At 38.8% G+C, this 27,623-nt stretch overlaps 2 protein-coding genes across 11 annotated transcripts in view; one reads left to right on the top strand and one right to left on the bottom strand.

Annotated features, from left to right (window-relative positions):
* Positions 1–6,396, top strand: part of SLF1 (SMC5-SMC6 complex localization factor 1) — a 37,063-nt gene extending 30,667 nt beyond the window's left edge. For all 6 annotated transcript variants that reach the window (XM_068929008.1, XM_068929013.1, XM_068929011.1 and 3 more), the window contains 4 exons: positions 175–308; positions 2,276–2,368; positions 2,764–2,946; positions 5,387–6,396. In XM_068929008.1, coding sequence (XP_068785109.1) covers positions 175–308; positions 2,276–2,368; positions 2,764–2,946; positions 5,387–5,889 — 913 coding nt within the window. In that variant the 3' untranslated portion in view covers positions 5,890–6,396. The remainder of the gene's footprint in view (positions 1–174; positions 309–2,275; positions 2,369–2,763; positions 2,947–5,386) is intronic.
* A 13,926-nt stretch (positions 6,397–20,322) lies between these two features.
* MCTP1 (multiple C2 and transmembrane domain containing 1) overlaps positions 20,323–27,623 on the bottom strand; it is a 296,095-nt gene continuing 288,794 nt past the window's right edge. For all 5 annotated transcript variants that reach the window (XM_068927903.1, XM_068927900.1, XM_068927901.1 and 2 more), the window contains 3 exons: positions 27,336–27,445; positions 23,605–23,702; positions 20,323–22,394 (listed from right to left, as the gene is read on the bottom strand). In XM_068927903.1, coding sequence (XP_068784004.1) covers positions 22,323–22,394; positions 23,605–23,702; positions 27,336–27,445 — 280 coding nt within the window. In that variant the 3' untranslated portion in view covers positions 20,323–22,322. The remainder of the gene's footprint in view (positions 22,395–23,604; positions 23,703–27,335; positions 27,446–27,623) is intronic.

Below are 27,623 nucleotides of genomic sequence, written 5' to 3'. Positions count from 1 at the left end.
TACTATTTTTAATACAATTAAAAGACTCTGAAAGGACACGATTAAGATATTTCAGAGATAACTCTGAAAGGCATAGATCTAAGTATGACATTTGCATGTTGTAACAGTATTAAGTACATATACATTATCTTAAAATGCAATTTTCGACATGTGTCCACTTTGCTGTCTTTTCAGTGAGTTATTCTTTAATGAGCGCCCTCCATTGATGAAGAAGCTTAAAACAAAAGCAGAATTGGAGGTTTCGTACACCAAAGAGAATTGTTACCTTTTGGCTGAAGGGGTACATTTTTACAAGACTAATATTAAAGGTATTCTATTCATCTAATTTATGTTAAGAACTTTAAACGGGTAGAATCAACAGTTTCAGGTTTAAAAATCTTGTCCTGATGAATGCTGAACTACAATGACCACTTACGACCAAGAAATTCTTTCTTGTGGTTCGTGTTTCTTTTTTTCAATATCTGTTTGAAAGGAAGAATTGTATATATGGTGGAATAAAGCTGCCTTCTTCATTCCCCTCCCCCCCAGATATTAAATACAGTATACAGCTTGTGTGAGCTCATTCCAGTCTTGCCGGCCTTACTTTGCTAATCCACCTCAACCTGTGCTTGGTAGGATCAACGTCTTCTGATTTGAAAGTATAATTCAGTCTTCATCTCTTTCAGTCCTAGACATTTTGTGAACAAAGACTGAGGAGTATGCTATGTTACATAGCTGTGTTAAGCATATGGACTGTTTTCTTCTAGGCATTCAGCCCAGACTATGAAAGGCATTTGGCTTTTGTCTTAGCTATACTGGAACCCAAGTACCTAAGGAATAAAACAGCACTGCAGTAATTTATTTGGGTCCCACTTATTAGACAAATGTAATAAAACATACTTTACATAAGGCTTTACCTGAACAGAATTACTTGCTGGAACTACTTTTTATCATCATCGTCAGCAATTTACCTACATCATTTAAAACACAACTATATTAATAATGACACCCATGAGAGGGCTTAGAAAAAACTGGCAAAAAGAAAGCTATGAGCGTTCAAAAAATTATAATCAGAGTTGTGTCACAAACACCGAAGAACATAAAACCTCACCCTCTTTTGGGATTTAAGCGAGCTTCAGTAACGGAGCCAGACCATGCATTTTTAAAATTGGTTCCTTTTCTCTTTATTGCTTTTGCAAGTAAAATTGATGTGAATTATTACATGCTGACTTTTACAAAGAAAAGTGAGCTGAAGGACTAGGGCAAAAAAAAAAAAAAAAAAAAACTTCTGCCAACCCTATTCTTCCCCTGCCAAAATCATAAGTAGTATCTTCTGTTGAAAAGAATGAGTATGGAGCTGACAGATTTACACAGTGAAAGTATTAATATAACAAAATATACCATGTTAATCTTATCACAAAGGCTGAGAGATTTAGCCCGAGATATTTTTCATTTCTAAGATGTTCGTTGCGTCATCTTTCACCTGGCATCAAGATTTTCCTCTGGCTGTTGTTCAAACCTAGTCACTTAGTAAAAGCAAAATAGCATTTAGAATGGGTCTGAAGTTTTTAATCATGCAGAGACTAATGGTATCTTTACCTGTAAACAGCAGTTCTCAGTTGCTTACTGTTCAATTTTACCACACTTACTTCAGCTTTACACGATACTAAGACTTGGGATTTTTTTCCAGAGGATTTTCTTTTCTTTTTTATTAAGACCCCTTCATTTATTTCTCTCTCTTTCCCCCCTCCCTTGCTCCTGTAGCCAAGTCAGACAGCCTATTGAGAAACAGCAAACCATCTGTTAACGGATTTGAAGTTCTGAATTATACTTGAGTGTGTAGAGGCACTCGTGCTTAGCCAGAAACATTCATTTGAATTAAGCTATAAATGCTGTGTAAAAAGAACCATACATTTTAACGTAGGTTCATGAATAAATTTAAGGGAGGGCAACTGCACTCTAAAGTTTTATTGCTTCAAAACCCAGTATTTTTGGTGTTCTGTGATCACTTGGTGCTTTTATAGTGTGATTGAAGCTTTAAACCTTGAACTGGGGGGAGATAATTCCTGTGTTAAACCTTTTGCAGTACAATTTCATTGCTGGATCTCTGGTGGAACAGAAGCTCTGTGGGTTTTTTGAATTTTCTTAAAAGATGGTTAAACAGGACAAAGGAAAATCTTACTCATTATTGAATTTTCTGGCATATAGCCAGGTCTCCTAGTTCCATGCACTTTGATTATTTTCTTTAGTTGCTATCTTGCCTAGTCTAGTGTAATCTATTAATTTTTTATGGTAGGAGAGACAGCCCTGCATAAAGCTTGCATAAGAAACAAAGTGGAGAGATTGATTCAGCTTCTCTCTTCCCCTGGAACAGACATTAATGTTAAAGGTAAGTTCTTCATTTTCTCTACAGAACTGAAAAATTAAGCCAGGTAAAGAACTGTAATAATACCTATTTGAAAATAAAATTTGCTTATATAGCATGAAAATTGTCTTAATTATTTTAGATAACACAAAATCAGGACTTTAAAAGTAAAATGATGAAAGCCTAATTTCTAACTAAAGCACGTGGTAACACTCATTGCGTTTTCTTCCGATTAAAAAAAATTACATTTAATTTTTTTCAAATGTTTTTCAATCAAATTTCCTTCTTGAAATCACAAATTGCCATTGTAACAGTAGTGCATATTAAAAAATAAAGTGTTTTGCTGTCTAATGAATTACATTATTAACATTTTACTACTACTTCTGCTGTTTTAAAACTTCCCTTGATTTATAATTCAGACTATGCTGGCTGGACGCCTTTGCATGAAGCCTGTAACCATGGCAGCACAGTGTGTGTCCGTGAAATTTTGCAACGCTGTCCAGAGGTAGACCTGCTCAGTCAAGTGGACGGGGTGACTCCTTTGCATGATGCACTGTCAAACGGACATGTAGAAATTGGCAAGCTGCTACTTCAGCGTGGGGGTGAGTGCATTTATGCTAAACTGGTTTAGGGAAATTATCCACTGTTCCGAGTCCATACGAAGTCCGTACTGTTTTTCTTAATAGCTGCTTAAAATACAATGTTATTATAAAATATTTATTTTAAAACATTTTTAAGCCAAGCTGTTTTGGTCACAATAAAAATATTACTGTTTTCACACTTATCTTGATCAGCTGAATATGAAATTAACCAGGATTTTCACATTTTTTTCCAATATGGTAATGTTTTTATTCTGCATTTTCCACCATATGTATTGTAACTATATTCTCCAAACTCATTAATGAAGATAAAGATTACCTAGTCACCAAGCAGTGCTAAGGATTTTCTTTTGTTTTGATCTATTTTTACCATAGCTTGCAAAAATAGATCGGTAAATCTCTATATAATCATGTATTTCAACATAAATTTGTTCAGCATTTATGAAAATTAATGTGATGGTCTTTGAAGAACACAATTAGCTTAGTAATTAGTTTAAGAAAGGACTCTATATTGTAATTGTGATAACTGCTGTTTAGGGATAATAGCGGGAGGGATGCCTTAGTTTCTAAAAAAAGATACATTGCCCATTAGGCAGACACGTGATAAATGTTTTGAACAATATTTTTCCTTCAGTGACAGGGAACATGTATCTTGTCTTGAAATACACTGTATCAATATAATTAACATAACATTTTAAAAAAGCAGCTGCAGAGAATGGACTTGGATATCAATTCTGCCCACTTTTATTCATTTACTAAAATTTGTAATATCCTTGCCGCTGACCTACTGCGTCAATTTAATCTCTGTGCATTGTATCTGGAGTCCAAAACTTTTCAAAAAAAATTCATTCTGCTTTCAGCCATAAGGCAAAAGAATGCACTGTATTTAGATGGCCTATTACTTAATTAAGCTAGAGGAACAAAATTTTATTTCATTCCTGGCAGAAGATCTCTGTATTTGCAGTCTTCTCCTGCCCCCTAAAGGCAATTTCTGTGTCTGTTGTACAAGCACCATCTCATAATCAATACGTTCCTCTGCAGTTCTACCTCTGTGTTTGCCGAGCTTCAGTTCTGTGGCTCCCAGGTGTTTTCTGTATCCACTGAACCACGTATCTGACATGCCAAGCCAATACCTGGGCTGATTTCAATCGGTCTAAGTGATGCAATAGCCAATATTAAGCCCAGCTCCTCAACTGAAAGTGGCATTGCCCTGACAGATGTGCGTTTTTCCTGGGCTGTTGTGAAGAATAGGCAGTGAACAATCCTGTTGTCCTAGGGGAAGAGATCTACTTGCACTTGCATTCATCAAGGTTTTCTGGCAACTCTACAAGCTGCACGTACCCTTATCCTTGCCTTTGTCACACTCTGGGTTTTGGCCTGTCAAATAGCTGACAATGCTATGGTAGGAAGTGTGTTACACGTTCAGTGCGACAATAACTTAGAGTACATCTCTGCAATAACTTTGTACTTTTCCCCCCCCCCCTCTAAAAAAGCTTCAACTTGCAAAAGTTATTTTACATAATCAGTGATGGATTAAAACAGTACTGCTGTAATCACACTCTAGTAATGGGAAATGTGGTGAAATGCCTCTTGTAATTAAAATATATTTTTGAAAATATATTCAAGTTATAAAATTGCATTATTGCTTTATCCCAAATTTACATAAGACAATTTTTGTTCTGTTCTTGTTACCACCTGTAGTGTGTTAACTCCCTTTTTTTTTTAAACTGGTGTAGCATTTCATGAACTTAAGACATCTGCACACTGTTTAAATATTAATAGCTCCATCGTACTAATAAACAGAAGATACTAAAAAGAATCTAGTATAATCTGAACAAGTTAAACATTCCCATTCAGTTACTTTATGTCTATTTATTATTGTATTTAACTTTTCATTTCAGAAATTTGCTAGGAACAAATTTCGTAACTTAGTTGTTGAGGGAGGCTAGGATTCCTGCCCCAACAGTTTGTCTTGCTTCACAGCCTAGCACAAGGTCAGCCACACCATCCAGAAAGGCAAATAAAGACCATCGTAATCAAATCCCTATAATTTGGGGTCAGTTTCAGCAAATATGTGGCCTGTAAAATGCTTAATGAAATTTGACATCAGCAGTAACACACTATTTTTACATTTTCTATATATTGCTACTTGAAATTTTAGGATAAGACACAATTGAATCTCTTTTCCATTGCTATGGAATAACATTCATCTTTCAACCTAGCAAAATCAGTAAGAAAATTAAGGCAAAAAAATCATGAAGAAACTGTTCTAAAGGTTCTTTTTTTCTAGATTGTATTGTAAATATGTGACCCATCAGTTGCATCAACATAACTTTGTACAAAAAGGAATTTAAACGGACACCTTGCTACTGGCAAAAAACAAACCAAAAATCAACTGCCAAACTGAATATGCTGTTGTTACTAACATTTGTTTTTCCTGCAGGACCAGTGCTTCTACAGCAGAGGGACTCCAATGGAAAATTGCCACTGGATTACGTTGAGTCCCTACCAGTAAAACAAGAACTTTTGAATATTGTTCATCCAGAAGAGACAATTGAAAACTTCTATGAACGCACAGAACAGGACTTCCACAGTCAGCAGATAGAACTGTGGTTAATTTTATTTAATAAGATGCTGCTAAATTTTTGTTCAGTTTATAATCTGTCTTCACCCTTTACGTTAGCTCTCGGAGAGGTAGCCTCTTCAAATACACTTCCAGTAATGGCTAGTGACGACTCCAAGTTGAAAAATATATTTTCTGCCGATTGGTTAGTAGATACATATCTGAGAGAATTAGAAACTTTTCAAAAGCTTCCACAGTTTCTTCAAGAAATATCTGCACACATGATTGCTTTTTCTGGAGAACAGACGAAGGCTTTATTAGCAACACTGGAAACTATGGCAATGGCAAATCAGCTCTCTACTTTACATCTTTTCAACAGTTAACTTCCAAGCCAGTTGCACCGGTTAAGTCTTGACTGTTAACCACTAGTATTTGGCCAACGTTATTTTTGTGGCAGCTAAGGAAGTAGAAATTTCACAGCCCTGCACGAGACCATAGTAGCACCTCCAACTATGTCAGTACTTCCCCTAATGGAACCCGGAAGTGGGATGCATTGATTCAGTGCCTTCTTTAGCCAAAACTTTTCCACTGCCAATGCCTTTTAGTTGTCAGACAGATCTGGATGTCTGTGACCACCTCAGGGGGATGCTACGTCATTTGCACTAAGTTAAAATTTGCTTTTTCTGTCCTGAAAAAAAAATCTCTGTTACCACTCTTGTGCCTTAATACACTTTGGCTTTCAAAGGTAGCAATCCTAAAGTTAACCTGAATTTGACACCATAACGCGCTGTTTTTTCTTACAATAACAAATGTATATCAACAGATTTTAATCTATTTTAATAAAACTGATGTTCTAAATATCTGTCAATAAAACATATGGAAAAATTACATCCTTTTTTTTTTTTTTCCTTATTCTATCATTAGGAATATGTCTTATAAGAGTTAAAATAAAAACAGTAGTTATTTATTTACAGATTCAATTTGCTGACATTTTCCATGGTTTCTTTAATTCGATAGAAACGGTCACACAAATGTGCGTGGAAAACTCCCCCAACCCCCAGCATTGTGGCACTTGCAGTCACGTGTTCGTTTGTGCAGCAACTAATTTGGAGGCAGGGTCCGATGCTCAGGTGTTTTACGCAACTCCAGTTGCCACAGCTGACTAAAGTCCCCAAACCATCAGCTCATCTTCCTGCTGCCCAGGCTAGTGACACTCTGAAGGGCCAGAGTGGCCCTCAGCGTAACTTGTGGTATCGTTGGCTTTACTCTAACTCACGCTGGCTTGCTGCGTTTTGATAAATTCGTTACACTGGCAACGTGTAAAGTGATCTGGTAACACTCTTGGGATTCTCCGAAATAAAGATGCTGGTGGAAGTAGTGGCACAAATCTAGTTATGTTGGCAGGGGAATTTACAAAGGATTAGACAAGCCAGTTTAAGTGTGTACTGAGCATCAGATTCTGACACTAAATATGGATCTCCTTAAAAATTACACCCCATTTAATATTAGAATTTTGTTCTTCAGTCTATGAATACATGCAAGCTACACATGATAAATCCTCTAAACTAATTTACGATTGTGTGCTACATCTTCTATCAGATGGTCCTTTTAATTAATTAAGAAAAGGAGAAAATCCTACACTGTTCTTTAAAAGTATTGAGGCTCTTGAGGCAGCTGAACTGTATAACACTGCTGCATAAGAAGGCTGCGAATGGGAGAGTTACGTGTTTTGAAGAGCTCCTGTTGCACATCTCTACAGCAATGAATACGCTTCTTGCCGTGTATCTTTGTATAGATCCAGGGCCAAATGCCATTCAGATTAGGGTCTGAGAGGAGATAGACTTCTAAGGGGAAAAGAGAAGAAGGGGTTGCTTTAGAATTTGATTTTTTTTTTTTTTTAATGGATTCAATAATAAATTAGGAATAATTTAACATCTTAGCTTTCAAAAGGAAGGTACTAATTAGTAACATTTCCAATTGCAATTCTTCTGTAATAGCAATTTATAATATTTTAAAAAGAAGCCTAAAAGAAAGGGTGTGGATAATAGCTGCTTCTGAAATTGATGTTGCTTGACTAGAGGGAATAAGTTACATTGATGCAGCTGGCTTGTAGCACATTAAAACTTCCATTTAGCCTTTCTGCAGCTGAGATATATGATCTCATAGCAATTAATCCACTGAAGATGCTCAGATTGGTTTGGTCTTGGAACCAGATCTTCACTACAAATGTTCAGTGCTTATTAATGACTGATTATTGTTTTTATACATGCCTGCAGAACAGCCTGCTCTAATAAAATAAAGGGTCAGCTCATACTGGATTTGTTTCTGTTTGTGCATTTCTGATTTTCTGCAATAAGATGACTGGAGTAAGAAAGCAACACCAAAAAGGCTCTGTTGTATACGAGATGGACTAAAAATGAACTTCAGTATTCCTTGTTGCAGGACACAATAAAAGAAATACTATCTACGTACTTTCTAAGGAATACAAAATGTGCAGATAAATTGGCAATATTTAAGTTTTCTTTAATTACGAATTTGATAGATCATTGGAGACAAAAATAATTGGGACTTAGAAAACCACAGCATTCTCTTGCTGTGAAAGAAAGAACACAAGCGTTTTCTTGCTTGGAAAACCACAGCAAGAGAACGCTGGTGGATCTGGAAAGGCAGGTGCTTCAGAATATTCATATCTATTCTTAATGCAATATATTAGTGACACAAACGAAAGCAACAAAAGCATTATTTCAGTCTAATAAAGAGACAATTCTGCTTAATCCAGTTATTCTCTAAAAAATATTTGCTATAATGTCATTCAGAGGAAAAAAAAAGACATCTATCTTTTTAAGTCCTATTTATCTATGCAAACTGATCACGAGTACATCTCTCCAAGATACTGTAGAGAAAACATACACTAAATGAACGTCATTAACATGGCAAAATTAAACATTCAAAAGTTTACCAATGTCAGGATTAATATTCCCCATGCAACCTTAACCAAACTATCCAATGGGTATGCGTTGCGAGTCCTTAATTTTATGGTGACACTATTTTTCCCTAATGTTGTCTCACTTTGAACAAGGATCAGGTCTTGATAAACTCCCTGACCAGTCCCAAGTTACACATGCTTGAGCTCCCATTTGCAGAGAGAGCCTATGAAAGTGATTTTACAGCTCTTTTCCCCAATTTCTGCATGGGGAAACCTCCTGGAGGTGGATCTTCCTGCATCATTCTAGGCTTTTTTTTTTTTTTTTTTTTTTTTAAAAACAGCAAGCACCTTGTTGAGAATTGAAGGAGTGCTTCATATTTGAGTTAAAATTTGTTGTGAAGCTTCTTATTCAAAGGAAAAAAACATTTCCTGTTATTTCTCAGTTACACTCTTAACAAAATTCAGAATTATGTATATATAGTTTTATATATGTTCAAAGTTGCAAACTCCATACCCTTAATAATCTTAATTTTATGTTAAACAAGACTGCACTACATTTATGTGCTTTATCTACGTTACTGGCGAGAACCTGTTCTCTCAAAATAGCAAATCTTGCCATTTAAATCAGATTTGCAACAAAATCAGATCTATTAAGTGTCTGTTTTTAAAAATAATCTTCTCTCTCTTGGTATGTAGACTATTTCCCACTTCCTTACTTAGTCAAAAGCCAAAAAAAAAAAAAAAAAACAAGCCAACCGACCCCGACCCCCCCCACACACCTTTTTTCTTTATACGTTCACAAGGCCCATGTGCTTCAGAAGCAAAAACTTCTATCTTCCTCCTCAACCAACCAAAACGTTTTGCCCAGGCGTTTTAACAAGTTCTTTCGTATTCTCCACCTTCCGCATACAGTCTGAGAATCTCAGGTTTTCCCATATACCAAACGTTGCCCAGCCAGGAGTGCGAACAGTGGTAGTCAGCTGCACCGTGCTTGGTGGCAACAAAACAGAAGGTACGAGCACACTGGGAAACGCCATCAGTAATTACCACGGCATGCAAAGACGTTGCTCAGACTTCAAAACTTGCCAAGAAAAAGTTGTCTTAGGCCAAACGTCAGTGTTATGTTTTCCCTGACACATGCTGTTTGTTTCATATTACCGCCGTTAGCAGACAGAAGCACATCAGCTTACGTGCAAAAACCTGAGACGTTTTACAGAGCCCGTTTTGATTCCAGAGAGTTTCACTTATTAGCAAACAAGTCACTAGTGCCAGTATACTAAGAGTCTCTGCTCCAGCGTTTACCTGTTGCTTTGTTTAGGAGCAAAGTGCTCCCCTCATACTGTTTAAATACTCCTGCGGCTTCAGTAACTACTGAAAGTTTGCGTAGACTCAGAAGGCAGTTCAAACTCAGTGCCCGAGCTCCCTTCGTTGCGGTAGCTAAATCTAAAGCGTCTGAAGCTCTTTCCGCTGCCATCTGCCATCTAGACTGACGCTAAATCACTGCGTTCAAAGCAGGCAGCATCGCAAATGCCTTATTGCAGAGTTAATAGCAACCCTCCACCTCCGTCCACTAGTCCTTTGCCCACGCATTCAAGGACCACGCTGAGCCTTCTCGCCTTAGCCTCAGGCCAAGCTCCCATGGGGTCGAGAGAGCCTCCTCGACGCAGAGTCTCCACCTGCCAGTTCCTGGTTAGGTAGGTACGGCCTCCAGCCCGTGCTTCTAGGTGTTAACTTGCACAGGCTGCGTTAAGACCCATCTTGTTCACAGATCATACAGATCAATCCGTACGAGTGGCCATCGCGCGTTTCACCAGCGCCCGTGCCACCTGCAAACGTAAACAGGGATGACCGTGCATTTGCTCCGCTGCTGAAAAATGCAAGGCTGAGTGTCAACCCCACCGGGACACCTCGAGGAACATTCCCTGTTCAGGGATTATTCCCCATTGAGTACTGTTTCAAGTCTGTCAGATACCTCCTCTTTAATCTGTTAGCATGCACGTTAACTGGTTTTATGCTGCATTAATCATCAAAACTGCAATATATAAAATCCTTAAAAATTCATAAATTTATCATATTTACCCAGACCGGAGATGATGCTTCTTCAGGAAAACTGTTCTGAAAGATACACTTTGCCAAATGCTCCTCTCTGATCTCATATTCAGAAAAAGGTATCAGTGCAAATGCATTTAATTTATCGACCAAACTTGTAATCTCTGAGGAAAAAAAGAGGATTCTGGTTTGTCTAGCAAGTTATTTTAAGTCAGGATATCAATAGACACTATTCTAGTAGCATATTTTAGGCAGTTCTAGAAATGTTAAACACCTCCTTTTAGGAAAAAAGATGAACCGAGTAATATTTGGTGGAATTTGTCCTGCAGCAGGCAGGAAATGCTTGCAGAAGAGATGAAATGTTAAAGCTACAGGACTCTAGTAACACTATCTGCATAGGCATCTGTGAACCAGGTGCTCTGAGAGCATGATAAAATGTCTCCACAAGTAAATAATTAGAAATATTAAAAAATTCTATTTGCCTAAAGCTAGTGATAATATAAAAAAGAAAAAACAGACTGTTTGACTGGTTGATAACATTAGGAATAACTATTTTCTTCCACCTTCAAAGAGACGCCTGGCTAGAGAGGGAAGAAAAAAGAAAAAAAAAACAGTGCACAAGTACTATGCAGAAGTTCAGCTAAGAAATTGAGATGCAACTTTCGGGTTCCTTCAATCCCAGTTTCATTAATGTTTCAGGAGGGCTACCTTATTGACGCTGGAAAATTGTCAACAATCCTGAATGCAGGGGAAGGGAAAGTAAAGCACTGGAAGACTGAGCACTCCGCTTGTACGACTGTAAAGAGTGCTGACCCAGGGAAGTTTGCCTTTTGTGGCTTGCTCCTTACAAACAGCTGAAGTCTAATTAATCTGTAATTCTGGTCTTACCTAAATGAGCATGGATACATTTGCTAAATGCCACAGTTTTTCAGTGGAATCACATAAAGAAGAACTGGCAGCGCACCAAATCGCATTGCTCTTGTATGTGAAACTAATGCATGCTTTGCTAAGATATGTAACCATTTATATACCAGCTTAGCTACAACCAGCTATGCTTATGAAAAATGAGAAAAGGCAAAGCTAATTTTTTTTGAAAAGATCTATATAAAAACACATAAAGCTGCAATCTAAATATTTTCACTTGTTTATTTGCCTTAGTTGTCCATTCAGTCTTAAAATTTAACATCTGCTATTATTTCTCACTAAGGCTCCAACTCTGATTTTTTTTTCAAAATGAGGTTTTTATCGTCTTATCTTGTCTATCCTCCTATGTACATGCACATCTGTTGAAATTTTCCTTTGAGAGCAAATACGATCTGGCAGTTTGAGGTGGTCAACCAATCACCACTTCAAGCTTTTCAAAGCACACCCTCTCTGCGTGGGGGACATGCTATCTATAATGGCTCTTAAACTACTAAAGATTGAACTTCATATGGATACCGTGTGGACTGATGATAACATATCTTCTCTATCAACCCCTTCTGATTTTAGGAGTGCTCAGAGAACATGAGGAATTACTTGTTCCCTGATGGGTCTTTTCAAACTCAACACAAAAAAGCAGGGAGGGAACTGATAAGATTAAATGATGGGTACAGTTATCAAAGGCTCTAGCATAGCTCTATTTATAAGGAGTTCACTAACATTATTAAATTAAGGTTTAGGGCTTTTTTTTTTTTTTTTTTTGGATAAATCTGGAAAAATCCTTTCAAATGTATATTGTACCACAGCAGTTACCAGGTTTAAGAGACAAAGCTTTGATACGGCATTACCTGGTTTGCCTACAGTGAATGCTAGCCACCAGTAAAGTTGACAGCTTTCTGGTCTGTCTCTCGGGCTTCCAAAGGGGAAAGCATGAGAACTTCCACTTTGCAAGACAGACTGCAAATAGGAAAGCAGACTGCCACTTCAAACGTTCCCCTTTACATAAATTTAAGCACAATTTAGCCAGTGCGGAATTCTGAAGCAAAGACCCAAAAACAGCAGAGTCGTAGAGACACGCGGAGCCGCTAGCGAGCGCCGCCTCCAAGGGAGAAGTGGCGGGCGCCCTGCGAGCGGACCACAGCAGGCCCCACCAGGGCTGCTGGGCAGCAGCCGGCGGAGCTGGGGGCCTCCAAAGGGGAATGAGGCAGCCAGGGACACAAAAGGGCAACTCTGGAAAGCTGGCACGACGGGTATAAAAGTTCCTACGGACGGCCAGATGGGGCACGCGAGGGGAGCGGCGTGCTTCAAACTTGGTCACTTGCTCAGGGCTGGAGAGATGCCATCACCCAGAGTTTACAGTTTTCTCCCCAAAGCACACAGCTACATGACGCACACTTTTCAGAAAGCAGAGTCAGGATTTTGCCTCTCTCTCCAACCACATGGTGCCCCAGAGCGCTCAGTAGGGCTGGAGTATCTTCTTGGGGGAGGAGACATAGGATTCCTTTTCTCCTGCCCACACGCAGGGCTTCGCGTGCCCACTATTGTCCCTGCAATAACTACACGGAAATTGCATAAATATTTATCAGTTTAGTTATAAGTTCTGTCCCTGACTGAATGTGTTACCCTCGAGGCAGTCCATCTCCTGCCTCTGCTTAGCCCTAGGACGAGGGGCCTTGAATTTTCCGCATTGAGCTACAGCTGCGAGAGGATCAATCCTGTAATTAGGTGCCCTCTTCCTCCCCTCCCAACAGCCTCATATCTAACAGATCACTCTTTTAGGAAACATGCACTGTGAGGTTGAGCCCACTCCAGCTAAGAAGAAAATAAAACCCAGGCCTCCCCTCTATCTTGGGCGAGGGCCACGCCCACTACACTTTAATATTAAAGGAAAGTATCAGCATCACCGTCACCTCCCGCTAACTCTCCCAGATCAAGGCCTTTAGGAAAGAAGCAGACCGTCTTAAGCAACGTGGCTTAAACACGAGAAACGTGAAAAGTTGAGCCTTTCTACCTGTCGGGTGCAAGGCAGGACTGGAAGCAAGAGAGGTAAACAGGCTCTTATCTGGAGAGAAGATTAAAAAAAAAAAAAGACTTAAAAAAAATGCTATCTAGGCTTCTACAGAGTTAAGGTGCTTCACACTGGATGAGCTTCACGTTATCTGAGCAATGACCCTGGCTCTGGGCTGAGGTAGCTGCGCTCCAGCACCCTTGCCGAAGCTGACCTGTGCTTGCTGCAGGTAGACCCCTTCTCTACAGCTACAGCATAAGCAACTTTTGCATGCTGAATTTCAGGGTCTGAGCAAACACCCCTTTCAGCTGCTGCCTTCTGCCTCTGTTAACACAGTTAGATTTTTTTCTGATACAGAAGGCCTAGAAAAATTTTTACAGTTTATGAGAAATTTACAGTATTTTATTGGACCATCTGGAAACATGGTCTTTGCTTTAAAGGCGCTATTATGCGAGATTGCCTTTCCCATTCGTGTTTTCTTTGATGAAGGGGAAGTACAAAAGATCTTATGCCACCAACTCTTCCGCATAACCCTTCGCTCGGATTTCAGATGGGGGGTAGGTGAGAGGATGCATTCAGATCTGCTCCAAACCTAAACCTCACCAATTTTTCAGCCTTCTCCTTCTTCCACCATTCAAAAGACGTTTGCTTTTGAAGACCCAATGTACGTTCTAAAAAAGTTCTCCAGCACCATCAGCTACTCATCCACCTGCCCGCTCCAAGCTGCTCACATTTTTATGCTGAGGCCCAACCTGGTAACAGGTTGCCGCTGTCAGAGGCGCCAACTGCACCCTTACCTGCCCACCTCTTCAGTTTAACCCTATCCCTTGGCTTAACTAGACTGATCATGAGTTAAGAATGAAAGTTTCTTTCCTCGTTTAATTGTAGAGTCTAAACATACAGAGTCTAAGTACGCTTGATGCATCTAGTTCTTCATTCTGGGGCTGAACACCTGCCTCTGGTAGTAGGCTGAACAGGTCTGAAACGAAAAGGCAAGCTGTCAACTACATTTCACCGCTGAACGCAAGCTCTGAGAAACTGTTTTTTAAACAAATTATTTGGATATAACACCAGAATTTGCCTATGTTTCTCATCGTTGAGTTTAGTCACTAGATGAGAGAATTTGGTTTGAGAGATGTGCGGCATTTCCTTGTTACATGGTTGTAAAACGTAAGGTGAAAGGTTACTGCTCAGCATCAGAGCCGAAGGTTCACCCCACCCCGTAGGGGTCTGAGCACATCAACTAAAATAAAATATCAGTATAGCAACTGAGGAACTGATACTTCTAAAAGCTCAGAACTTGCCAAGTAGCTACAGCAGCGTGCCTCACATTTCCTCAGCTGCGCGTTCAAAGCGGAAAGAGAGTTTAACGCTCAGGGTGAGACAGAGAAATCCCAGGAAATCCAAAATTAAGGCTGAGAGTTCATCCTTCACTCACACAATTGCCATTTTCCTTTTTTTTTAAATTGGTAATTTAAATTAATGCTCACGAAAAGCAATGAGCTGATGCACGAGCCGGAGACCGGGCAGCAGGGCAGACGTTATATAAACCTCTTCGCACAAACATAACAGCGCACCTAATGCCTCATTTGTTACAACCCGGATCGTCTAATCTTGGCTCCTGTCAGTGGTACAGAGCTGCTGGGGCTCCAGGGAGAGCAAACATCAAGCTCACAGTTCACTCCACCCTCAACAATACGCGGAGCCCAATTTCCTACCAGTGACAGGTTGGTGCAAACGCACTGCATGACTCCGGATCCTCTCTTCACCTCTCCCTTTGCTTTATCGTAACTTAAATCAAAAGGTAAATAGAAACCCCGGCTTTAAACTTCCTGACATTCGACAGTTTCAGCATCAACCATAAGTGTCAGCTACTTCAAAAAAAAAAAAAAAAAAAGATCTCATTTCTTTTTAAAATGCCACTATTTGTTCTGGAGAGCATCTGGTCAAAGTGCAGCCTCTGCATTACCCTGTAGAGAAAGGGGCCAAACTGCAAAAATCATAGCACCGTATTTAATTATAAACTCTAGGATTTAACAAAGAGCAGTGAACTGCACAGGAAAAAACACTTTTCCATGATGGAGAAATCATTAGGGCTCTCTTCCTCTACTCCAAATAACCTACACTTTTCTGAAACTGCCTGCTTTAAACACGAACTACAGGTTTTCTGTTTTGTTATGGCTTTTTTTTTTTCCACAATAAGATGTCATTATGATTTGATTCTAGGCATACAGAGATACAAATCTCTTAAGTGGAGGACAGCAAAACTCTAAACTCATAATTCAGACTCAAGCAGCAGACAGGGAGATGCATGTATATTACAGAAATGATGATGCAACTTTCAGAGGAGGATCTCTTTCCTTTTATTCCTCAAATGTGAATTTTCATTTCTCCATAAACTGCACAAATGGGGAACGATTCCAAAATACCTCACAGTCACTCTGCATCCACCGCTGAAGTCAAACCACACAGAGCAACAGAAAAGCTGCAGTACAGACACACAATACAGACTGGGCCTTGTTTCTGCTGAGATTCCACATAGGGGATGTTGTGTGTGTCAAATTTAGTAGCCCTTTTGCACTTTCATAACGTTTCCATGTCAGAGGCTTCAGCCAGCTCGTGCTCTGAAAACACAACAATCTCTAACCATTGGCCAAAGTATCTGTTCCACAGAGCCTACAACCCGTGCGCGTTTTCTCCAGCTTTTTCCCAAGATATCACCTGGTCTTTCCAAACTTGTACATTGTCACGATGAACATCTGCAGCTGAACCTTCTTTCAGATAAGCCATTTACTTTTGGAAGTGTACCACATACTTTTGTCCTTTAAGTGAAGCCCAGTCTTTTAAAACATTTCTGCAAGAGTTAAAGTTATATTTGATAGTTATTCAACTTACAAGCAACTTTTTACTTAAGTAAACACCTTATAAAATAAATCAGACCTTATACAGCCTAATTCTCAACTGGTGGCACAAACCTCATTCAGCCCATATATCTTACCAGTCCTCCGCTAGTTACCACGCTATGGCTTCCTGCTGTAGTTCAACATCACAGCAAAATTTATCTATGCAAAACACACCTTATCTGTGCCCAGGAGGGCTTTTTCTCATGACCGAGCCCCTCCAACAGGTCTCTTCCTGATTTCTCCTCCCCAATAGACTTGCTGAGGGGACCTCAGCTTGAGGAATAGAAGCACAGCTTAGAGGAGGAATTGCTGTAGTCTCTAGGGCTTTTTCTCCTGACCAAGTCATTACTTCACACCCACAAACGCCAACTCCTAGAGGTACGAGTAGGACTCTGTCAAGCTTGCTACATGTCCCAGGGCTAGCAATTTTGGGGGAAAGGAAAATAGCTTTTGCAATCATGTTTATTTAGGAAGCAGAGAAAAATCTCCCTTTACGTAGTGAGTCAAGGACAGGCACACACTAAGCAAGCTGGTTTTAAACGTAAACTGTTGCAAGCGAGAGAGTTGGTCAGTGTGCTTAAACATTAATTAAACAGATCTGTTCTATAACATTACAGGAAAAAAAAACAGAAAAGAGATCCTTTAAAGAGATTTCCTAGTACCTAGTTCAGCAAAAAGCCAGCTTCTTCTTCACTTACCTTTTGGGGAGAAGGTGGTAGAGGCTCAGAGGAGTCTACGGGAGCTGAGAGCAGAGGCCCCGTTCCCCAGGTGGTGCAGATTTAAACAGCACAACGTCATGCAGCTGATGAGGTTTTGCCAGAAAGTGTTGCAGCTGGGTTAAACTACCACTGTTATGGCTTAGTTAAACCACATACCTCCTTTCTTCCAGTAATATCTAGGAACGGCGTAATATTAATGGCCTAATGTTTGTTTGATATTTTCATTTTCTCTTCAAAGTTCTGAATCTCGTGGCAACCCTAATGACATTTATTAAATAAAATGGGAAGCTCTTGAATTCCAGCTAATGTTCTCTTCATTGCAACCGTTCAATACTTAACACTTCGTACAAATTTGACCCTGTTTTGGCACTAATTGTTCAATATGTTTGCCAGTCTACCTTTGCTGCTTTTGGCTGGGGATGCTTCTTCATCAATTGTAGATCTAAAAGGTCCTTTTTTTTTTTTTTTAAATAAGATTCCTACAAAAGGAATATCACAAGCAATAAGGCACAATTATACAGTGTAAACTTTTCCGGAAGAGATCTTTATGTCAGGTATAGCAGGTCAAAAAACATCAACTTATTAAATGGCTCCAGAAAATAATAATCAGCATTCTTTAATCAAAAAGACATCAATGATGAATTATGTGGCCTTTTCTTTAAACATCTGCTGTAATTTAATTAAAATTTGACTGGGAAAAAGCAGTTTGGATTATTTTGATTAGATTAAAATGGCAAAATGTTTATTTATTATTATATGAATAGTAAGTAAGGTTTTCAGACTTTTCTATTATGCAACCTGAAACAAAAAACAGTTTTGCCATTTAAATTTTATTCTGTACTAGGACTGATCAGAAGAGAAACATAGCTGTATTTTTTTGCCCTTTTTGTAAAAGGATTCTATTTAAATGTCATAATTTTAAATTGGGCACTCAAGATACATTGAAGTGCCATTTGTCCAGTTCAAAATACACCTAAAATATTACATTCTTTGAGCATTAAATTCTTATAGAGCAAAATGAAACTACTTAGAAGCACAATGCCCTGTGCAATGCAGTTAAAGATTTATTTTTTGCGCAATGATAGTTTATGGAACATGTTTTTTTCAAAGTCATTACTTTATTGATCTAACAATCATAATTTTAGAAACATACCTTCTCTTGATGGATTAATGTGACAAGAAAGAAATAGAAAACTTCTAATACCTCTTGCAGCAAAAAGTATCTAACCTCCTGACCTGACCTATACCTGTTCATATCTTCAATGGTTGGCAACAGCTATGCCACATGTTTTGGGGATTTTTTCTTTGATTCGTTTTGGTTTGGGTTTTTTTGACAGGCTGCTTTTAGGGAAACGGATGTAGCGCATGTGGCCAAGCTCTCCATGTTTTCAATGTGGAGAAACATGGAGAAATAGAGATGGTTTAGGACAGCTAAATCAGTTTCCTGATATGAAGGACTCTTGTAAGATCTCCTCTTTCTCCACCAAGTGCAGAGGGAGAGCACATCCTCGAGGTTAGCGCTCCTCAACATCCCTCTGGGCCTCCCTGCACTTGCTTCAGGCTGTTCCTCACCCTCAGTAACCCACTCACCAACTGCATGATGCTTTCAGTCGGTTGCATTTCACCCACTTCTGCAAGTGAAAGAGTCCAGAACAGTGTGGTGTGTTTTTGGAAAACCTTCATATTTTTCTAGGTTTATGTCTAAAAAGAGCCATGTGATTTGGGAGAACTGGATTTCTCCTCTCAGGAATGAGAAGACATTTTGATTAGGCAGAAGGTAATGTAAAGCCAGTATTTCACACTGAAAAAGACCTATAATTGCAAATCTCTTTCACTCTGAAAGCTTTGTTTTTCCACCTTTGCAAGACTTCAGAAAAATTCTGGAGGAGGAGATATTTACTGGAAATGAGCAACTGCAGTTTTTTGGTGAGGGGTGGGGAGAGGAGTTGCTAGCCTGCCTTCAATAGAAGCAGCTGCACAGCAATCTGGAAATTAGCCCAGTTGGGAGGAAAAAGTTTGTCTTCCAAAGAGAAGCAAGCTCAGAAATTGGAGGAAGTTTGTGTCTGCCTGTCAGCAAAGACTCCCGCAGCTGAGTAAGTAAGGGAGGTTTAGGTAGGAAGTGTCCTTCCGCTGCGAGGTGGGCATCTCCTGCCGTTCGCACCTTGTCTGCCTGTTGTGGGATTTAATGCTGGTTTATTAGAGAAATAATTTTTCCTTTCTCTCCTTGCTTTGTGCTGTTGGAGTATCTTAGAACAAAATACTCTACTGCCATGTAGTATGTTGGCTTAGCAGGTCTAAGAGCTCTTCTTCTTGTCGTTAAAGCCTATGCTCTTAGTGCCCACATTAACAGATACCCTGCTTTAATATGCAGGCTTCATAATTAATTTCTGATTATCCCACCAACAATTTAATTGCAACAGAAAATACTTACTTTTGTATTCCACTGGATTTAAAATGCTAACTCGAGCCTAGTAACCCTTTCAGTTAAAGCTTACTGCTACTGTGAAAAACATTTATCTGTTCCTTACGACAAAGTGAAAACTCTGTATAAACAACCTAAGCAACTTTGCACTCCTACTAACGGCAATGTAACTGGAACACCAGGCCCCTCAAACAACCAACCTCCGGCAGATCCTGCGTGCTTTAACGCTTACTTGAAGTGTGGACCCAAATTAAGTTAGTCATTTTTACTGGATCAAAATGTAGTTGTTTAACTTTCTTTTCCTGAAGCAAAAAGAGTTTCTTGATAATGAGTTGTGTTTTTTTCCTGATTGTTGATGAATGGACAAGTTGCCTAGGAATATGTCGGACAAATCTAAAAGGCTTAGAAATTAAGAACTAATCGGGAAATGGAAGATACATTGAAATATCTACAGTATTACGCAGGACTGCTCTCCAAAGAGGCCCCTCACACAAAGCAGAATAGACAAACTTTGGATTTCGAAAATGGGTTCACAGACAAATTGTTAAATATGTGATTTTAAAAATGACTTGCTTTGTGGTGCAGGAGGACCATATTTAATCAAAGTGCATTCTTAGTCAATGCTGCTTTTGTGCATTACATTACCAGTGAGATCTACTCTGAATGACTGAGGCATTAAAGTAGTTTAACCATTTTCAACAACCTGATCTTCTTCTCCCCTTACCCCCTCCCACGTACATGTTTGGGGATTAAAATACTGAAATCCTGCACACAGAAATACAATGTTTTCATTCACTTGCCCTCTATACCACTTGCGGGAAAACGATAGTGCAGGACTTCAAAGAAAAAAGCTGCCTAATATCTAATGTATGGAGATGCTTAAAACTGTGTTTAATGCAGTAAATGTATATAAATCAAGACATTACCACCAAATTAAACATTTGAAACTTAGTACAGAAAAAAGAAAAAACACAACAGGAAATTATACACGGAACGATGGATAATACTGAGAAGGTACAAGGCTTGCAGTATATCAGAAGAACTGTGCAAAATTGACAACTGGGAACAAATATTCACACATTGTCAAACTGAAAGATTTTTTAAACAAAAAAAGGCTCATCTGTGATTCTGACTTCATCAGTTGTATGTTGCTCTTCAGGCAACATACAGTGAAAAGGTGGGTATGTAACCTTTGCAAATACCTTTAAAATCATGATCTAACAAAAAAGCATATTTAGGTCCGAGACTTTCTACAGAACGTTAATTGGATCGGCATTCTTTCAAGTGTACAAACAAAAAGATCAAAATAACCATGCTATAAGAAACTAGTTATCAATGTATCTGTAAAATAAACAATTTCAGAACGGTCTTTCATGAGCAATGCAGCCAACAAGTAATTCTTTAGTCAAGTATGTATCCATTTGCCTGCAAAGTATTTCTAAATAATCTTTTCAAAAAGTATTGTTAGACTAGTGCAATATAACTTTCTCAGCAATTGCAACAAATGAAAGGTACCCCACAGAGAACAACAGGAGAAATTTTTCGCAAGAGGGTATAGTCCTGCAGTTGGGCAAAATTGGGCAAAAATTCCCTTTGATGCCACTGGGAGCTATGACTAAGAGCTGTGCACAGTTAGTCCCTTAGGAATGAATTCTCTGCTCACTACGTGGGCAGTTGGGGGTGAAACTCTACATGCAGAAACATCGGAATATATCCCTAAGTAGTCACTATGCAGTGGCCATTAAAACATTTGAAATGTAAACATTTGTTTTGTGTTTAACCTATAAAATAATGCAGTTTCCATGCAGTAGGGCACAATTGTATCAGAAGAATTGATTACATTATTAGCTAAGGAAATAAAACTGGTATATCAGTTTTACCACAACTGCATTTTTTCCTCTACGCTACATTTCACATTGGTAACAGGTCAAGTGTTATATCGTAAGCAGGTTAATATGATCTTGTGATTTGAAAGCAAAAATATTTTCTGCAAGATTTCTGTATTAAAATAGTTATGTGCACAAAAGGTGTTCATAGCCTGACACCCAAAGCAATATGGAGTTTGTTTGATAGTACTTCCGTTATAGCAGAACTATGGACTTCATTCACTAGACTATGTAGTACAAATTAAGATTACTGGTACATATAAAAAAAAAAAAAATCAGATAGGCAATCAATTACAAACCTGGCAGTATTTTGAGAGAGAGAGAGATTTTTAAGTCTTATAATGGAATGATTAAAACACCAGGAACTTCTTTGGGGAGCTCCAGTAAGAGATTTGCACTTGGTGTCCTCATTAGCTTACAAGCAGCCCTACTGCACAGGAATACATTGCACCAGGAGTTAATATCAGGGTCTAGAGTTCAAAAAATTTGCTAAAACTTAAGTGCAGTAGGTTCCACTACATTGTTCTTCTGTTGAAATGTATAAAACATAGAAAATTGTAATGGTGACTTATTGGATAAAAATACTAATGTTCACAGACAAAACCTGACTGATCTGTGAGTCAGATTTAAATATACATCTTTTGCAGATTTAATCGGCATGATTTGAATATTTCAGGTATCTTTGACCATCAAGTAGCAGTACATATTTACCATTTTACATTGATTCCTTTAATGTGCTATGTCATTTCCAACTAGGCTTTCAAACAGCAAAGCCCTACTTGAAACCTTCATCAAATATGTCTTTACAGTCTAAGTATATATTCAATGAGAAATGCCTTTATACAATATTTACAAATTCTCTCCATTACATAAAAAGGCAAAATAAATAAAAAGCTTAAGGAAAGGAAATGCTGCTTAGGCTGTAGGCTTTTGCTTTTATCTTCCCCTAGCAGATGCTAGTCTCTTCAGTACATGAAGTTGTCTAGCCAGGATTGTTTTTCTTCCTCTTACTTGGGCTGTGACTGGGATCTTGTTTCAGTTCATGATATTGCACCTGTTTAAACACAATGTTCAGAGAGAAACTGGTCAGGTGGCCACTTGCTAGAGGAAAAAAAAGAAAAAAGAAAAAAGAAAAGGAAAGAAAGATTTCTATTTTTTTTTTCCAAGGCAAAAAAAAAAAAAAAACAGGAAAGAAAAAGAAAAATATCATCCTGAAAGCTAGATGGGATCTGCAGCTGTGATGCAACAACAACAGAATGATAGATCTGGAGTAAGAACGGAAAACAGCATTAGGAAAATCCTGCCAGGAAATAAAACGGTGTGCTGATGTAAACTTTTTAGAACACTTTTTTTTCCATGAGATGTAACACAGAAAATAAACAGTATCCACTTTAAAGAGTTGGATGAATATTCTTTGCAATCTGTTTCTTAAAATTACATTTTTTTTCAAAGGCCTACCACAGAGGGATCAGATTCAGATTGGGTATGTGCACATGTACCTCTTATTTATGCCAGCTCTGAACTGAAACCATCACCTAGCAATACGGAGAGTATATCGTCTTTGTGATACTGGAGGTGATTTATGTGTACAACATATCTTAATGCTTACACCTTCTGTACAACATATCTTAATGCTTGCACCTTCATGTGAGGTTGTGTGCTGCAGTATAAAAGGTTATAATTCATAGCCTGCTTATTTTTAAAAGGGCTCATGATCACAGGTGAACTGCGATCAAAACAAAGATTTTCACCTTAGGAAAAAAAAAGTTTCAAGCACCTTAACTTTCAGAGCGCTGTCACAAGACACTGGGCAAAGCAGCCTGCCACTGACTGCACAAGTGCAGTTCCTTCCTTTCATTATCTGACCTTCCTGTTCCCTCTCCGCACTTCCTAATGGGCTCAGGCAGAGCACTTCCGATAGGAAACCCTGGCAGTGCCTTATTCAAATAATATTCACATGGGCCCTGGAGGCTGGTTAATACAAATGCCAGCACCCACTACCATTTCCCAAACGGTTGTCTTTTTAGTGATTGCCCCCAAAGACACTCAAAGGCATAACTGTGGCAGTAGCTTATTCCTTACTGGCAAAAATTCTTAAGCTTCATGGAATATCCTTGGCTTGAGTTTTAATTTCTTTGTGCCAAAGAATATAAAGTCACATCAAAATAACTGCTTTAAAATTAGTTAAAAAAAAGAAAATCAGAAAATCATGATGCCATATATCAAACTAACAACTGCATGGACACTTGAAAAAGTACACGCACCACTTGTACATCTGATGGAACTCTGGACAGAAAATCAAGCAGCTCATTGTTATCGATTGCATACGGACTTCGAAGCTTCTTTGTAAATTTGTTGATGCCTGCAAAAGTGAGAGTTCAAATGTTACTATCATCATCTTTTTATTAAAATACGTATTTTTGGCAAAGTTCTGGGGGAGATTTTAGGATAAGTTTCAAAGTCTGATATTAGCACCGAATGAATGAATGAATGAACGAATGAACGAACCATAAACTCAGTCTCTAAAAGTCACACTCTGTTGGGGTGGTTTCCTCTGCTTCAAAATACAAATGTTCTAGTGAGATATTCAAATTCCTCCAATAGTCTTTTTTTTTTTTTTTTGAAAATAAAACTTGTTCTGTCTTGGTAAGACTTCAAACATGCAGAGGTTGCATAAAGGAAAGGAACAGTGTGTACTCCATCTCTGTGGTGAACAGGACAAGTAATAATGGGTTTAATTGCAGGATGGAAGATGCAAGTTAGATACCAGGAAAATCTTTCTAATGCTAAAGACAGTGAAGCGCTCGGAAAGTTGTGAAGTCTGCATCAAGTGAAGGCTTCTAAGAAGAGATTATACAAATCTCTGTCTGTCAGGGAATGACAGATACAGATGACCCAACTGCAAAGCTGAGAAGGGCCAAGATATTTTCTTTAGACAGCATAGTCTTATAATTCTAATTGACATTGTTTAAAAACACCAAGAAAATTCCTCCACCCCCAATTAAGCTAAAAACAGATTTTTAAATTATACTTGTTTTCATATCACTACGTACCAGCTCAGATTCAAATACGTTTCATGACAAAAAGTAGCGTGTGTACTATGGGAACCCAGGTCTAAAACATGACCAGGAACGCTACCAATCACTCACATTCTCATATGAACAGGAGAAAGCTGGCACAACATTTGAAAATATGTAGCTGTTGTTCTGGGTAATTTATCAAGCCTGTATCAGAGATAGGATAATTCAGTTTACGTTCCGAAAAGTCTTTGGTGCCGAGGCCTTTCAGAAAGTTGTAGAAAGGACATTAAGCTTCAGTCGTCTTGATAGCATCCCTAGTCTCCCAGAGAACAAATTCTCAGCTGTTCTGTGAGGATATGAGATGGCTACGATACGTTTATCTAGTGATTAAACAATGAGTATTGAGAAACAATATTTGAGATCCAAACACTATTTGCGATCCAAACACACTTGTTGAAGAACATTCTTTACATCATCAAGTTACTAAGAAACAAAACGTCTACCCACTGTTTACTGAACATGGCCACTGGACCAGTCACTGGTGAACTCAGGAGGAGCTGATATGGTCCCACCTTATAAAGAGAACCAGTTACTGCATGAGAATAAATGCATGAATAGATCAAGGTCAGGGCTCAAGAGAAGAGAAAAGCAGAACTGATCAGAGGGGAGACTACAGGAAAAGTAAAAGATGACAAGGCGATTAGGTCTTTTCTAAAAGCTTGAAATTTTTCAGATTAAAATTATTTTCCCGATACTGCTTTCTACAAATAGCTGTAGCAGTTACCAGGACTCTGCACCGTTGCAAATGGGATTAGAGTGCAAAGGTTTTTCCTACTCTGCTGTGGCTAATGCAGGATAAGTTCAAGTCTACCCAGGGAGAAACAGGGTTGGGAGGGAAAGAACCCAGAATCTGTTGCAAAAGCAGGCTGAAAGAAGTAGTCCCTGTGGATGTAGAGAAGACAGACAGCTATACATAAGACCAGCCATAGCACAGAGGAACTTTCATAAAAAACCATCTGCCTTCCCAAAGAGCTAAATGGGCAAACACTGATAGAGAACAGCTCCAAGTTTCCTGTGGATGAAAGTCAAACAACAGAGATCATTTGCTTTCAAATGCAGGATACATGAACGGGATGAAGAAATTAATATACACTAGGGAGTCTAGTAACATAAAATAATGGAGAAAACAGGTACGGATGTGCTTGGAATGCTACATTTTCAAGGCAGTTTCCTAGGCTGAAGGGCAAGTGGCTCAAAGCTACACACAGCATTGCACTGCTCTGTGTTAATGCATTTCATCCCTAGGGAGGTTTGGATTCCACTGATGGTGGAACCTCACCGATGCAGTACGTGTCCCATCTCCCAGCACAACACAGAAGGAGAAACAGGTATCTACAGAAGGGATCCCTAGACACCAGCTGAACAAGAAGTCACCTAAACTGAACTGCATGAGAAAAATGTGGAGAAGGACCCTCTTACGAACAAAGGCACTTAAAGGCATATCCATGACTAGATAGCTTGCCAGGGGGGAAAAAAAGGGAGAGCGCACATGAGAGAGAGCGCAGGCATGAGCATGTGCAAAATGCATCTAAAAGAGTGATGATGTTATTCATCCACAGTTTGGGAGATCTGCACTGGAGTTTACAAGTCCTGGCTCTGCCCAACCTGAAACAGAAACTTGGACTTGCTCTTTTGTGGGAATTGTAATACCTCCCAGACTATTGCAGGGGTAAGTATCTTTTAATCTAACCTTTCAAACAACAGTGCTGATTCTATAGTTTTGAGGGTCTTGGAAAGGTATTATAAGCTCAAGTTCTTGCAAGAAACCAAGATGCATGAAGCCAAGTGTCCAAGATGCCAAGTCTGTGCAAAAACCACTAGAAAAAGGAAACAGACCAAGTAGGTTAAACTTCAGTAACAAAAAGCCTACCGTGTTGTGTAGGCTAGGAAGAATGCAATTTTGGGAACAAACTAAGAGGTTGTGGTTGCACCCTAGGGATAAAAGGTACGAGGCAAATAAATGAAACAAGAAAACACACTAAGCCTATACACTTGCTTCTTTAGTTCTACAGATTTCCTTTTTTTTGGCTAAGTTCTCCTTATTATTCCTTCCCCATTTTGTATATTGTGTTACATTTATTTGTAAACACTCTGTAATAACACAACCAATACTGACCTATCTAAAAAACACATAGTCCAGAGTCAATTCAATGATTCTGAGTTGTCTCTCGCACTCAAAGGTTTTTCAAAGAAATGATTATTCTTGTCTTCAGAAAGAAAATCTAGCCACAGATTCAATTAAGACCGTTCTCTTCGCAGGTTTACACTACCGAATAAGGCATACAGCTGCTAGTGATGTAGAACTGTATTAAAAATGTACAAATGAAAATCCAGAGTATTATTTCCAACAGATGTGCTAATAGTAGCTGTTTAAAATAAGGAATAGCTGTAAGGACTCAGCTCACTCACAACACATATACCCCTCTAACCCCCTAGACCTCCCAGCTTCTGTTATCAACTGGCCAAATACCACATATACCTTTCTGTCACACTAAAGGTGACCCTTTAAACAGGTTTCTTGTTGCTATATTTCCATACACTTTCAAAAGATAAAGTACTGCAGTAAAAAAGGCGCATTGTCCTAAATGCACTATATAGATTGAAATGCCTCTGTTTGTGTATAAGTGGGGAGAATAAATCAGAGTAATACCTAGACAAAGCTACAGTTTGATATATGAAGAATCCTCACGGCTCCATGTTTATAGTATGATGAAGTCTAGTATGCCAGCCAAGAAAAATGCATTTTGCAGGTGGGCTTAAATCTTTACACAGTTGTGATTTTTAACTAACCTGTCTCTTTCCATCATAGAGCAGCTTCATGACCATAAATACAGAAAAGCACTGACAATATAACTCATCCCTTAAAAAACATTTTTTTCTAAGTGGCACAGGCAGTTAAAAAAGGCTTTACTTACCCCAGACAAGGACAATGTATCTCAGTGGAATGAAATACAGGATGACTGTGAACACAGAGAGGGCAACAATTGCCAGCCAGCTTAAGAATGGGACAGTCCAGTTGAATGTACTAAGTGAAAAATTAATATAAGTCAGAACACTGGTCACCCAACAGAACCAACAAAAGAACAAATAATGGTTAGGCAGGCTACCCAGATCCCCATCTTCAATCTATTTTCCCCCAGCCAGGTAGAGGTAGGATGTAGTGGTTAGAACAGCACTTCTGAAGATTTTTGTTTGAGATCCTC

The sequence above is a fragment of the Struthio camelus genome, chromosome Z, assembly GCF_040807025.1.
Source record: "Struthio camelus isolate bStrCam1 chromosome Z, bStrCam1.hap1, whole genome shotgun sequence".
NCBI lineage: Eukaryota > Metazoa > Chordata > Aves > Struthioniformes > Struthionidae > Struthio > Struthio camelus.
The sequence above is the reverse complement of the archived record's forward strand: the minus strand, read 5'-3'. Positions and strand labels throughout refer to the sequence as shown.